Source organism: Lepidochelys kempii, chromosome 27 (genome assembly GCF_965140285.1).
Source record: "Lepidochelys kempii isolate rLepKem1 chromosome 27, rLepKem1.hap1, whole genome shotgun sequence".
Lineage (NCBI taxonomy): Eukaryota > Metazoa > Chordata > Testudines > Cheloniidae > Lepidochelys > Lepidochelys kempii.
The window spans coordinates 17,361,006-17,375,245 of record NC_136406.1 but is presented as its reverse complement, the minus strand read 5'-3'; the positions used below and the strand labels follow the sequence as shown (position 1 = coordinate 17,375,245).

General features: G+C 57.9%; 2 protein-coding genes across 7 annotated transcripts in view; one reads left to right on the top strand and one right to left on the bottom strand.

Moving 5' to 3' along the window:
- Nucleotides 1–14,240, bottom strand: part of ATP6V0A1 (ATPase H+ transporting V0 subunit a1) — a 193,715-nt gene that overhangs the window by 88,041 nt on the left and 91,434 nt on the right. The window lies entirely within an intron of this gene.
- Nucleotides 9,755–14,240, top strand: part of STAT3 (signal transducer and activator of transcription 3) — a 34,136-nt gene continuing 29,650 nt past the window's right edge. For 5 of the 6 annotated variants that reach the window (XM_073326236.1, XM_073326235.1, XM_073326234.1 and 2 more), the window contains exon 1: nt 9,866–9,947. Coding sequence is in view for 1 of the 6 variants with exons in the window: in XM_073326237.1 (XP_073182338.1) it covers nt 9,786–9,947 (162 nt within the window). In the remaining 5 variants the exon portion in view is untranslated. Of the gene's footprint in view, nt 9,948–14,240 lie in introns of all 6 variants that reach the window. The other variant, XM_073326237.1, reaches the window with a different exon arrangement.

Sequence of the window (14,240 nt, the reverse complement as noted above, 5' to 3'; positions counted from 1 at the left end):
CGACTCACACCATGAGCCACACAAACAATCCCCACTCTGTTCCCCGTGTGCACTCAGCGACCCCACTGCAGAGCAGCAGCAGCTGCTGGGTTGCCTGTGAGGTTAGTGGGTACATGCGTCCGAAGGGCCAGGTCAGCGGGGGGCTGCCCCTAAGGATCAAGGGGCATTGGCAGAGCTGGGCGGTGGTGCCAAGGGCTGGGGTGCCGTAGCAGGGATTTGTGGGCTGGGATTGAGGGGCCTCGCAGTTGGAGAAGGGATGAACTGACTGAAACAGCATGGCTGGACCTGCCCTGCCCTCCGCACTCAGCTGGGGCTCGTGGGGTTGCACAACACAGACATAGCGTCTGATGGGCCGCGTCCCCACCACGGCAGGAGGGAATCTGTCTCTGGCTCCTTTGCACAGAGCTGGAGCCAGAACAGAGCGGCAGGTGGGAATGCAGTTTGTCCTGCCAAGAGGGTGCAATCCCTTCAGCGGCCTGAGTCACTGCTACCGAAACACGACTCAGGTTTTCACGCCATGCTTTGGGGGGTTTGGTGTTGCACCGGGCTCGCCCCCAGGGAAATGGGGTCAGTCTAGCAATAGGGCAAAGGGGACATTGAGCCATGAATGGCTGTTCTGAATCCTGGGGAACAGTCATTTGGGAGCAGCGCAGCTGGAGCTGTTATTGGGAAATAAACCAACTGTCTTATTTTTAGCTCCACTGAAAGACCCCGGAGGAACCAAAGCAGCCAGCGGGTTTCTTCAACACCAGAAGACAGGTGGATCAGGAGGGGAAGGGCGGGGGGAAGTTTTCAGGCTTGCAAAAGCAGGAGCGATCCAGGGAATTGTTTAAAAACACAGCTACAGCCGGGAAGGGGACAGCGTGACCTGTTCCCTTGAGCCCACGCATGATGCAACCGCTGCCTGTGTGTCCTAGCCAGCTAGTAGCTTCCAGGAACATGGGACAAGGGACCCACATGGATCACGTCTCCTCAGAGACCATCTGTTTGTTTCCAGCTCCCTGGTCCTAAGGGGCAGGGCACCGCATACAACGTAACACATGCTTATCCCTTGTGGTCTCGGCAGCAGGCAGGTGAACGCTACACATTTCCATCCTCTGCCCAAGGCTGCAGGCTTGGAGATGAAGTTACAGTGAAGCCTTGGGGCTAAGAGCCCGGGCCTTCTGGGTTCACATGCTAGCCCTGTGACTGGCTCCCAGAGAGGCTAAGCATTGGTCACCAGGGATAGGCATGTCCAGCCATGCTGTGTGGTCTTGAGGATGCAGCAGTCAGCATCTGTGCAGGGCTCTGAGATACCCTGGGAATGCTCAGGGCCAGCTCTCCCCGATGGCACCTGAGTGAACGAGCCGCTCGTGCCCTAGGTGGGTCCTCAGTTGTTTCCAAGGGTCCCAGGCTGTGCATAGCATGTGCCTCATGCTGGCAGAGAAAGGACCTGACAGAGGGCAATGAGTTCCCTGGGTTGCACCCGGAGGGCGGCCAGCCCAGCTGAGAGGGGCAGGATGACCCGTACCAGAAGGAGTCAGGGCCGTGGCAGGGAGCGTAGGCCTGGAGCTCCTGGGGACGCTGACCTGGGAAGGGAGCTCAAGCAAAGGGCCAGGAGAGATGCTGGGAAGCCCCAGGGCAGGACCAGCTCCTGCGATGAGCCTGGACAAAAGGGACAGACCCCAGGGAGGCAGTGCAGGGGTCAGGTTTCTGGAGGAAAGGGACACCCACACAGACACCCTGGGAAAGGCTGATGGGAATGGGGCCTCGGGGGTGGGTGGGGGGTGTGTGGAAGCGCTGGGTGGTGTCACCCGGGACAGGGCAGTGGAGAACTCTGCAGAGCCCAGGAAGGGGCTGTGATGCAGCAGGGAGGGGGGAGTATTGACCTGGGAATGTGGCAGGGGAGTTTCAATGGGAGACCTGAGAGCCTGTCACCTGAGCCGGGAGGGGGAGGGGGAGGTGACACCTCTGCCCAGGAATGTGAACAGAGGCTGCAGGAGGGAGCCTGCTGGGGGGGGGTTAGTTTCAGTTTGGGGCTGGGGGGTGGAACGCAGGGAACCCCAGGGCTGGGGCCTAAGCTCCCTGTTCCGCCAGAAGGACTTGACTGAGGGGTCCTGGTTATACCCACAAGCTCTGTTTTAGACTGTGTTCCTATTGTCCAATAAATCTTCCATTTTACTGGCTGGTTGAGAGTCTCAGTGAATCCCAGGAAGAGGGGTGCAGGGCCTGGACTCCCCCACACTCTGTGACAACTGGTGGCAGCGGTGGGATGTACTGCACCCCGTGGACGGTGCTTCCTGCAGTAAGTGACTGGGGAGCAGTAAAAAGAAGGGGGATTGACGGGGACCAGGCGTGCTGAAGATTCAGAGAGAGACGGTTTCAGGGGGCGGTTAACCCCTGGGAATGTGTGACCAGAGAGAAGGACTGTTGCAGTAACAGGATCCCCCGCGGGATTGCAGCAAGCGGTCCCAGGGGCGGAGGAGTCTGCAGCTCGACCCTGGCAAAGAGGTGGTGACCTCAAGAAGGACTGGCACACGAGGGGATTTTCCTGGAAACCGTGGGAAGCTGCCCGGCCTGCGAGTGGCCAGCAGGGAGATGTACGCTAAACGCCTGAAGAGCAACCTGGTGGAGCTGTGCAGGCAGAGGGGGCTGCGCATCGGGAGGTCCACCAAGGAACAGCTGATTGCCCAGTTGGAGGAGAGGGATCGCTTGGATGACCCGATCCCTGTCCTGGAGGGAAGCTGCCCGGTGGACACAGCGTGGGCCTTGGGGTCTGACCGGGCTGGGAGGGGTCAGACAGCTGCCGAGGACACCCCGAGACCCTTCCTATCTAGGCCTGGGGGAGGGGTTGGGGGAAGCCCAGCGAATACCGAGGGCACCCTGACCCCGGCACCCAGCAGGGGATCCTCCCAGCGGAGCTCCCCATCCCTGGAACAGAGGCGGCTGGAATGGGAGAGGGAGATGAAAATGAGGGAGCTGGAGGATCATGAAAAACAACGTCAACATGAGCAGGAGGAGAAGGAGAGGGAGCGTCAGGAGAAGGAGAAACAAAGACAGCATGAACTGGAGCTGGCCAGGCTGAGGAGCAGTGGGGCCCCGGCTGCGGTGAGTGCGGGGGGACCCAAGACTGCAAGGAACTTTGATAAGTGCTTCCTGGCCCAGCGGAAGGAGGGGGAGGACATGGATAGCTTCCTGACGGCCTTTGAGAATGCCTGTGAGCTGCACAGGGTTGACCCTGCAGACAGGCTCCAGTTTCTCACCCCCTTACTGGATCCCAAAGCCGTGGAGGTGTACAGCCGAATGACAGGGGCAGAGGCAGGGGACTATGAACTGTTCAAGCAGGCCCTGCTCCGTGAGTTTGGGCTGACCCCCGAGATGTACCGGAGAAGGTTCCGGAGTCAGCGTAAAACGCCTGAGGTCACCTACCTACAACTGGCCAACCGGATGCAGGGATATGCCCGCAAGTGGACAGCTGGGTCCCAAGCTAAAGAGGACCTGCTTGACCTAATTGTACTGGAGCAACTGTATGAACAGTGCCCTTCCGACCTGAGGCTGTGGTTGGTGGACAAAAAGCTCGAGAACCCCCAGCACGCAGGGCAGCTGGCCGACGAGTTTGTGAACAGTCGGTCAGAGGGTAGCTGGGAGGAGTCCCAAAAGAACAGGCCCCCCCCGATACAGAGAGAGAGTCACCAGGGGACCTCCCAGTGGGGAAATGTGGAGAACCCCCTCCCAAGGGAACGCCTGGCGTCGGGCCCCTCCGACCCGCTCAAGGGGACTAACGTGACCTGAGCTGCTATCACCGTGGCCAGAGAGGCCACATACGGTCCCAGTGCCCCGGGCTCAGGGGCAGACTGAACAGACCCAACCTACCCAGGGTTAACTGGGTAGGGACCCAGCTGGACAAGGGGAAGATGGCCCAGGCAAAGGGGGCTGCCAGCTTACCACCTGCTCAGGAGGGAAGAGTACCCGCGGCCAGCTCCGCCAGAGGGCTGGAGGCTCTGCACTCAGGGTGCTCGGTTTACAGGGTGGGCGCGGGGCTGTCCCTCCGGAGAGAGTGCCTTGTTCCCCTGGAGCTGGATGGGAGGAAGGTTTCTTTAGGTAAGTTGGCAACAAGAAGAAAGCCAAGGAAAGTGTGGGCCCCTTACTGAATGAGGGAGGCAACCTAGTGACAGAGGATGTGGAAAAAGCTAATGTACTCAATGCTTTTTTTGCCTCTGTCTTCACGAACAAGGTCAGCTCCCAGACTGCTGCGCTGGGCATCACAACATGGGGAATAGATGGCCAGCCCTCTGTGGAGATAGAGGTGGTTAGGGACTATTTAGAAAAGCTGGACGTGCACAAGTCCATGGGGCCGGACGAGTTGCATCCGAGAGTGCTAAAGGAATTGGCGGCTGTGATTGCAGAGCCATTGGCCATTATCTTTGAAAACTCGTGGCGAACGGGGGAAGTCCCGGATGACTGGAAAAAGGCTAATGTAGTGCCAATCTTTAAAAAAGGGAAGAAGGAGGATCCTGGGAACTACAGGCCAGTCAGCCTCACCTCAGTCCCCGGAAAAATCATGGAGCAGGTCCTCAAAGAATCAATCCTGAAGCACTTACATGAGAGGAAAGTGATCAGGAACAGCCAGCATGGATTCACCAAGGGAAGATTGTGCCTGACTAATCTAATCGCCTTCTATGATGAGATTACTGGTTCTGTGGATGAAGGGAAAGCAGTGGATGTATTGTTTCTTGACTTTAGCAAAGCTTTTGACACGGTCTCCCACAGTATTCTTGTCAGCAAGTTAAAGAAGTATGGGCTGGATGAATGCACTATAAGGTGGGTAGAAAGTTGGCTAGATTGTCGGGCTCAACGGGTAGTGATCAATGGCTCCATGTCTAGTTGGCAGCCGGTATCAAGTGGAGTGCCCCAGGGGTCGGTCCTGGGGCCGGTTTTGTTCAATATCTTCATAAATGATCTGGAGGATGGTGTAGATTGCACTCTCAGCAAATTTGCGGATGATACTAAACTGGGAGGAGTGGTAGATATGCTGCAGGGCAGGGATAGGATACAGAGGGACCTAGACAAATTGGAGGATTGGGCCAAAAGAAATCTGATGAGGTTCAATAAGGATAAGTGCAGGGTCCTGCACTTAGGACGGAAGAACCCAATGCACAGCTACAGACTAGGGACCGAATGGCTAGGCAGCAGTTCTACGGAAAAGGACCTAGGGGTGACAGTGGACGAGAAGCTGGATATGAGTCAGCAGCGTGCCCTTGTTGCCAAGAAGGCCAATGGCATTTTGGGATGTATAAGTAGGGGCATAGCGAGCAGATCGAGGGACGTGATCGTCCCCCTCTATTCGACATTGCTGAGGCCTCATCTGGAGTACTGTGTCCAGTTTTGGGCCCCACACTACAAGAAGGATGTAGATAAATTGGAGAGAGTCCAGCGAAGGGCAACAAAAATGATTAGGGGTCTGGAACACATGACTTATGAGGAGAGGCTGAGGGAACTGGGATTGTTTAGTCTGCAGAAGAGAAGAATGAGGGGGGATTTGATAGCTGCTTTCAACTACCTGAGAAGTGGTTCCAGAGAGGATGGATCTAGACTATTCTCAGTGGTAGAAGAGGACAGGACAAGGAGTAATGGTCTCAAGTTGCAGTGGGGGAGGTTTAGGTTGGATATTAGGAAAAACTTTTTCACTAGGAGGGTGGTGAAACACTGGAATGCGTTACCTAGGGAGGTGGTAGAATCTCCTTCCTTAGAAGTTTTTAAGGTCAGGCTTGACAAAGCCCTGGCTGGGATGATTTAATTGGGGATTGGTCCTGCTTTGAGCAGGGGGTTGGACTAGATGACCTCCTGAGGTCCCTTCCAACCCTGATATTCTATGATTCTAAGGTCAATGGATACTGGGATACGGGCGCGGAGGTGACGCTGGCCCGGCCCGAGGTGGTGGCCTCAGATCGGGTGGTGCCCAACACCTACCTGACCCTGATGGGGGTGGACGGGACCCCATTCAAGGTGCCTGTGGCCAGCTTACACCTGAAATGGGGGGCCAAGGAGGGCCCCAAAGATGTGGGGGTATACCACCATTTGCCCACTGAGGTTTTGATGGGGGGAGACCTAGAGGACTGGCCAAGCAACCCCCAGACTGCCCTGGTTGTGACCCATAGCCAGAGCCGGCGAGGGGCACTGCACCCTGACCTTGGGGAGGGTACCACACTGGAGGCGCAGGACCCTACCCTGGTGGGGAGGGAGCGCTGAGGGGCACGGCTCAGAGAGGCTGTGGCCTCAGACCCGGCCAATGAGAGGGAACCGGGCCCCATCCCTTCCCCAGCTGCTGAGTTCCAGGCCGAGTTGAGGAAAGATCCCTCCTTGCGGAAGCTCAGGGACCTGGCTGACCTCAGGGTGGTACGGACCATGAGGAGAGGCTGCCAGGAGAGGTTCCTGTGGGAGAAGGGGTTCCTGTACCGAGAATGGGCTCCCACAAGGGAAGTAGAGTCCTGTGGGATCAGGAGGCAGCTGGTGGTCCCCCAGAAGTATCGCCGCAGGCTCCTGTCCCTGGCCCATGACATCCCCCTTGCAGGGCACCAGGGAATCCGGCGCACCCGGCAGAGGTTGCTACAGAACTTTTACTGGCCCGGGGTCTTTACCACGGTCCGGCAGTATTGCCGATCCTGCGACCCCTGTCAGAGGGTGGGGAAGGCCCGGGACAAGGGGAAAGCGGCTTTGAGATCTTTGCCCATCATAGAGGAGCCTTTCCAGAAGGTGGCCATGGACATCGTGGGGCCTCTCAGCAGGACGACCCGGTCGGGGAAGAAATACACTCTGGTGGTGGTAGATTTTGCCACCCGCTACCCCGAGGCAGTGCCCTTAGCTTCCATTGAAGCAGACACCGTGGCCGATGCGCTCCTGACCATTTTCAGCCGAGTGGGGTTCCCCAAGGAAGTCTTGACAGACCAAGGCTCCAACTTCATGTCGGCCCTGCTCCGGTGCTTGTGGGAGAAATGTGGGGTCCGGCACGACTGGGCCTCAGCTTATCACCCCCAGTCCAATGGGCTGGTGGAGAGGTTCAATGGGACGCTAAAGATGATGCTGAAAACCTTTATGAACCAGCACCCACAGGACTGGGACAAGTACTTACCTCACCTGTTGTTCGCGTACAGGGAGGTGCCCCAGGAGCCTACCGGATTTTCGCCTTTCGAACTGTTATATGGCAGGAGGGTGAGGGCCACCACTGACTCTCCATTGGGAGTGGCCTTCCCCTCCCATTCGTCTCTCATCAGGCCACTCCCGATGGAGAGTCAGTGGTGGAGTATGTCCTGATCTTCCGAGAGAGACTAGCTGAACTCATGGTCCTGGCCAGGGAGAATCTGGCCAGAGCCCAGAAGAAGCAGAAGCCCAGAAGGTCTGGTACGGGTACGACGAGCGATGGCAGGAAGGCCCGATCGCTGTGAGATTGAGATATTTCACACAAAGTCAAACCACTTTATGCTGAGGATTTGGCGCAGACGAGTCAGCCGGTGAGAGGGCCCTGGTTTCTGACGGGATCAGCATTGCAGGCATAACACAGGAGGGATAGATCACGAACTCTGGCTCAGTGCAAAGACGGTTTTGCATCCCTAGGGAGGTTGTGGAATCCCCATCATTGGGAATTTTTAAGAGCAGGTTGGATAAACACCTGTCAGGGATGGTCTAGATTATACTTAATCCTGCCATGAATGCAGGGGACTGGACGAGATGACCTCTCGAGGTCCCTTCCAGCTCTATGATTGGCGAGACATACACTTTGTGCAGGAGACAGCGAAACCTGTTCATGGAAGAACGTACAGTTCGCTGTGACTGTTTGAACTCTGCTTGCAGCCTATGGAGGTGAACTCATCAGTGTTCTCCAGAGTACTTGAACCCATTTGCCCAAGCGGGTCTGGGGGCCCAGCTCCAAGGTTCTGGACCTTGGTCTTCTGCCACAAGCTGTTCTACCCCGTAGGGTGGGCAGCATCTTGGAGCCCTTGGGAGATTGGAGCTGAAATTCTCTGTCCAACATTGTTGTGGACACTTATCTGCTGCTGATGCCTATACGCCAACAGAAGATGTATCATCTGCAAAAAAGGACACACCGCACCACCAGCGAGCAGCAAAAATCCAGTCTGTTCTGCCACATGACACGCTGCCAGCACTCAGAGCTCCGATCGAACTGAGTATGAAATCTTGATTGGTTCCTTTGGTTTGAGTTCCCCAAACGACACCACCATCCAGGGTTTGACATTGTGGTGCCGCTAAGAGCTTGTCTGTTATGGGCTCCTTCCGTAGGCACTTGAACAACCATCGCTGGACCTGGGTTTCAAACAGAGGATGTGCCACAAGGGAAGCTGACCACATCCTCATCAGAAATTGCTCCATAGTGATCAAGACTGGAGTTCCTCAAACACACACTCTAGCTCAATCCCCGGATATGGGCTGGATGCAGGGGGCAGTGGGGTAGGTTACCCGGCCTAAGCTGTGCAGGAGGTCAGGTTAGGACATAATGGTCCCTTCTGGACTTAACATCTCTGGCTTTTCTGAAGTGGGAGGGACACTGGTGAGGGCCCGGCTTCCTCGCACCCTGCATGGTTCCTAGAGGACAACCAGAGAGACGTCTCTGGCCTCGTACTGAACAGTCCTGCCTGGGGGTCCCCCACGCTCCGGTGCAAGGGGCAGGGACGTCCTGTGTGTGTCCCTGACCAGGCTGGTGCAGCGGGGCAGGAAGGCAATCCCCTGGAGGCACCAAAAACATACACCAGCCTGAGAGCCGGCTCTGATGCAGGAGACGCGGGGCTCTGGTATGGAGCTCAGATGTGATCAGCCCCACCCCTCCTCCGGTATTATCATCGTCATTATTTTTAATAATAACCTTAAGCAGCACTCACCTCCCTTCACCAAGGGGTGTTTCTTGCTGCTTTTCGCAGCACTCAGCAACTCCCGGTCTTGTTGGACTGAGATGCGGGAATAAGGGACTGTTGGCAACTCTACGCACCCAGCCCCAGAGGCAGCTGCTTCTCCGCTCTGGATGTTTGCTGCCCGTCCCAGGGCTGCCCCGATTTCACAGTGGGGATAGTGAGGGGGAGGGGGGAGTTGGGGGTAATGCTCACGGATTCCCAGGAGACGCAGGCTCCAATCCCACCAGGGAGGAGGCCTCGCCGGGGAAAGAAACCGAGTCCCTGCTCAGCCCACCATGACCCCCATCCCCGTGTCCCTGCCCCCCAGTCTCACCCTCCCCATGTATGCCCCCATCCAGTCCAGTCCCCATGGCCCCCACCACCATGTGCCCCCTACCCCCACTTTGCCCCTCTTCCCAAGCTCAGCCCCACATGTCCCCCCGCCCCTAGGTTCAGCCCCCCCCATGTACTCCCTCCCTCATGTGCCCCCCCACCCCCACTTTGCCCCTCCTCCCAGGCTCAGCCCCCCACGTCCCCCATGTGCCCCCGCCCCTCGGTTCAGCCCCCCCCCCATGTACTCCCTCCCTCATGTGCCCCCCCAGGCTCAGCCCCCCCCATGTGCCCCTGGCCCTTTAAGGGGCGGGGACAGCGGCAGCCCCGCCGCGCTGATGTCAGGACCTGCCCGGAACTCAGCTGAGTTTCCCGCATGGACATTCCCGGCACTTGCCGCTCCCCCCCCCCGGAGCCTCCGGGCTCCCCTCTCCCCTGGCCCGGCCATGCGGCGGGAGGGGAAGATTCATGCCGGAACAGCCACCGAGGGCACCCTCCCGGCAACTCATGAATAATTAATGAGTCTCGCGGCTGTGAGGCGCTGATTGGCCAGGAGGTCAAGTCCCCTCGTGAATAATGAGCAAAGGCGGAGCGCCATTGGCCAGCGGCGCCTTGACGTGTCCCGTGGAGGGGCGGGGCGGAGGGGCCGCAGGTTTCTGGTCCGCCACGGAGGGAGCAGGAGGCCGAGCGCCCCAGGCAGCCGGAGCCGCCCCCAGCCTGGGAGCCCCGTCCCCGCAGGTGAGCTGGGGAGCCTGGCGGGGGTCCCCGCGGGGACGGGTGCAAAGGGGCGGGGCCCGGGGGGTCCCCGGGGTGCTGCTCCCATGGGTGCTCCGGGCATAAGAGTGCGTGTGGGCGCCCCCCTCGGGTGCTTGGGTCAGACCGCTGGGAGGCGCAGGGTTAGGGGGGAAGCAGCTGCACCCATGGGTGCTGGGGTCAGACCGGGGGGCTGGTAGCTGCACCTATGGGTGCTGGGGCCAGGCTGCTAGGAGTAGCTCAGGGCTGGCTGGCTGCTCCCAAGGGTGCTGGGATCAGACCAGCGGGGCTGGTAGCTGCTCCCAAGGGTGCTGGGATCAGACCAGCGGGGCTGGTAGCTGCTCCCAAGGGTGCTGGGATCAGACCAGCGGGGCTGGTAGCTGCTCCCAAGGGTGCTGGGGTCAGACCAGCGGGGCTGGTAGCTGCTCCCAAGGGTGCTGGGGTCAGACCAGCGGGGCTGGTAGCTGCTCCCAAGGGTGCTGGGGTCAGACCAGCGGGGCTGGTAGCTGCTCCCATGGGTGCTGGGGTCAGACCAGCGGGGCTGGTAGCTGCTCCCATGGGTGCTGGGGTCAGACCAGCGGGGCTGGTAGCTGCTCCCATGAGTGCTGGGGTCAGACCAGCGGGGCTGGTAGCTGCTCCCATGAGTGCTGGGGTCAGACCAGCGGGGCTGGTAGCTGCTCCCATGAGTGCTGGGGTCAGACCAGGGGGGCTGGTAGCTGCTCCCATGAGTGCTGGGGTCAGACCAGGGGGGCTGGTAGCTGCTCCCATGAGTGCTGGGGTCAGACCAGGGGGGCTGGTAGCTGCTCCCATGAGTGCTGGGGTCAGACCGGGGGGGGCTGCTAGCTGCTCCCATGAGTGCTGGGGTCAGACCGGGGGGGGCTGCTAGCTGCACCCATGGGTGCTGGGGTCAGACTGGGGGGGGCTGGTAGCTGCTCCCATGGGTGCTGGCTGCCCTGGCGCCTGTCTCTTTTGAGCCAGGCAGCGGCTGGTGGCTGTTCTGAGAGCAAGATTTAAATGAACAAGGGTCAGGAAACTGAAAGTGGCGATGCCCGTGGCAGCCGGAACCTGGCCCCGCTCGTACATCCATCTTGTCTTGCATCAGCCTGGCCTGGGTGCTGGCTCTCCCCAGGCCCTGCTGCAGCCGCACGCCTGGGTTAATGCAGGTGGCTCTGGGCCGCAGTGAATGCTCAGGGCTCCCTTGGGGGAGCCTCTTGCCCCAGAGGTAGACCAGCTGTGCGAGGGGGAGCCTGACCCGACAGGTGCTGCTGTCACTCAGTATCAACCTAGGGGTTGGACTGAGAAGCTTGCCTCAGCTGCTAAGCACCTTTGCTTTGCTGTTCCCCCAAGGGCCACTGACTCGTCCTGTTACCACACTCTGAGGTTACTCGCTGGAATTTGACTTCCTGAGCGAATTGGGCACAAGGCCCCAGCCAGTGGCAGGAGGGGGGGCATCTGTTTGCACTGTCCGTAGAAAAAGGTGTCTTTTGTTTGAGAAACTCCGTTGCCAGCGTTTGTAAGCTCCCTGCGCCTCTTGCTGCCTAGCAGCAGGGATGCATAAAGTTGAAGCATGTTAAAAAAGACCTAATATCCAGTGGCTTGGATTATTGGAATCTCCTTTTGAGGCCAGTATTGATGCTGGGTGGGTCTCATACCCTCGGCCAGGAGAAGACTCTGCAATTTAACTTTTGTTGTTAGTCATTGTCCACTTTCTCTCTGCCTTGGGGTGCTAGGTCTGAACGGGGCCATTTCTCTGGCACCCAGAAATGAGCTTGGCACCTTAGAGAAATAGGTAAGAGCATTGTACCCGAAAGGCATGGAATCAGCATTACTAAGAGTGTATGTGAATGTCACCACCTGGCGCTTTTACAACAGGGAGTTGTGTCCCATGGGTGGTGGGTGAGCCCCACCTTCAGGGAGGTTAGCCCCTAGTTCCGCCCAAGCCCATGGCTGGAGGAGTCTTGGCCAGCCTGCTGCTAGGCTGGCCAAAGCTGCCCCAGGCCACTGGCTGGCCCAAGCCGCTCCAGCATCTATCCACCAGCCCAAGCCCTGAGCTCCAGGCTGCAAGCTGGAGCTTAGTCCCCGCCAGCTTCAGGGGAGGGGGGGAGCGAGGGTGGGGCCACGGCCGGGGTTAGGGGAGGCTTAGCCTTCCCTGGCCTTCGATACCCACCGCCCATAGGGTTGCTAACTTTCTAATTGCACAAAACCAAACACCCCTGCTCTGAGGCCTCACCGGGGTTGGCCCAGAAATGAGGGGTTCAGGATGTGGGAGGAGGCTCTGGGCTGGGTCAGGGGTTGGGCTTTGAGCTCTGGGGTGGGGCCAAGGATGAGGGATTTGGGGTGCAGGAGGGGGCTCTGGGCTGAGATGGGGGTTGGGGTGTGGGAGGGGGTACAGGCTCTGGGGTGGGGCTAGAAATGAGGGGTTTGGGGTGGGAGGGGGCTGTAGGCTGGGGCAGAGGGTTGTGGTGTGGGGGGGTTCAGGGTGCCAGCTCTGAGAAGGAGTTTGGGTGTGGGAAGGGGCTCAGGAGAGGGTGTGGGGTGCAGGCTCTGGGAAGGAGTTTGGTTGCAGGAGGGGGCTCTGGGCTGGGGCAGGAGATTGGGGTGTGGGAGGAAGTGTGGGTTCCTGGCAGTGCTTACCCTGGGGGCTCCCAGAAGTGGCGACATGTCCCTTGACTCCTAGGCGGAGATGTGGCCAGGCAGTTCTGTGCATTGCCCCTGCCCGCAGGCACCGCCCCTGCATCTCCCATTAGCTGCGGTTTCCGGCCAATGGGAGCTGCGGAACTGGTGCGTAAATTCCTCTGGGTGCGCCTCTGCCTGGGAGCTGAGGGACATGTCGTTGCTTCTGGGGAGCCAGGTAGGGAGCCTGCCAGCCCCACCAACTGGACTTCTAGTGGTGGTCCAGTCGAAAACAGGACACCTGGCAGCCGTAGCTGCCCATGGTCCCTCCCACAAATCCCAGTTGGTTTATTGCAAGGAAAGAACAGTCTGGTCAATACCAGCCAATCTGTAAAACATCCAGACTCTGACCCTGAGCACTCCTCCCTCTAGCCAGCCTCTGCAGTTAGCCCTGGGGTGACCATGTTTGCTGTGCATCTTACTCAGAGCCTTGATTATCAGAGTTCTGCAACTGCCCTGCAAACACAGTAACAGTGTAGAGATGGCCTTGTTCATTCAGTGAATGCGCTCCTAGAGTTCAGTGCATTTTAAAATGACATTTCAGGAAGCTTTGGCTGTCAACTGCCTTTTTGGAGTAGATGAACTGGGGAATCTATGAACTGAAGCCAAACTGTGGACATTCAAAAATCTAGTTTTGTATTGGGTTCTGGCCTTGAGCGCCCCACAGACTGCTCTCGGGCATTGTGACATTCACAATGCGTAAGAATAAGGATTTCTAGCTGAGTTTATGGAACCTTCCTTTAAAGGTGTTGCATTAACACCGGTCAAAACTGCTGGCTTACTGAGATTACTGGTAATCAAGACTGAAAACCAGAAATTTTGGTTCTGTATTTGGTCAACCCAGGGCTTAGCGAGCTGATTCATGTTTCCAACAGATGTGAACTCTGGGTTGCATTTTATTCTCCTTTGCTTGTTGCAACTGCTCTTAAAGAATCACAGTGAGAGTGCGTTTTGTGCTGGTTCAGGTCTCAGCTGGACCAGACCTTTGTCTTTAGTAAGAAAACTGGCACCTTGGGTGAAACGCAAGGTCTGGGGTTCATGATGGTGGATGATTTTCAGCACGGTGTCAGAGAACCTCTTAAGTCCTTACCTGGCCCCAACGACCGCAGCATCCGAGCGCCTCTCAATCCACCGGTGGGTGTATTCTCCCCATTTTACAGATGAGGCAATGAGGGGCAGAGAGACTAAGTGACTTTCCCAAGGTTACTCAGGGACTCTGTGGTAGCACATGGACTATTCCCCGGGTTCCTGGCTAGCACCGAACAGCCGCACCATCCTTCACCCTTTCCTAAATCTCTGCATTGATTACTTGACTTTCTCCATGTCCAGGGTTGCTTTTCTTGGCCACCTGAACCCGGAGAGTCATGTTCGCTCATTAAACCAGCCGTGCAAACCCTATTTGCCCATTTGCCTGGGGCAACATACTTTCTCTTTTACAGGAGAAGAAGTCCATATGTTTTGTCATGCTACAGACAGCCAGGTAGAACTTCGTGTGAGCTGGGGAAGTTCTGTTCATCTACTGCTGCAGCCTCACAAACCTGCAGCCTCACAAACGGACAAGGAAGAGAAGTTCATTTGAAAGCTTCGGTGGGTGCTAGTGGGTGG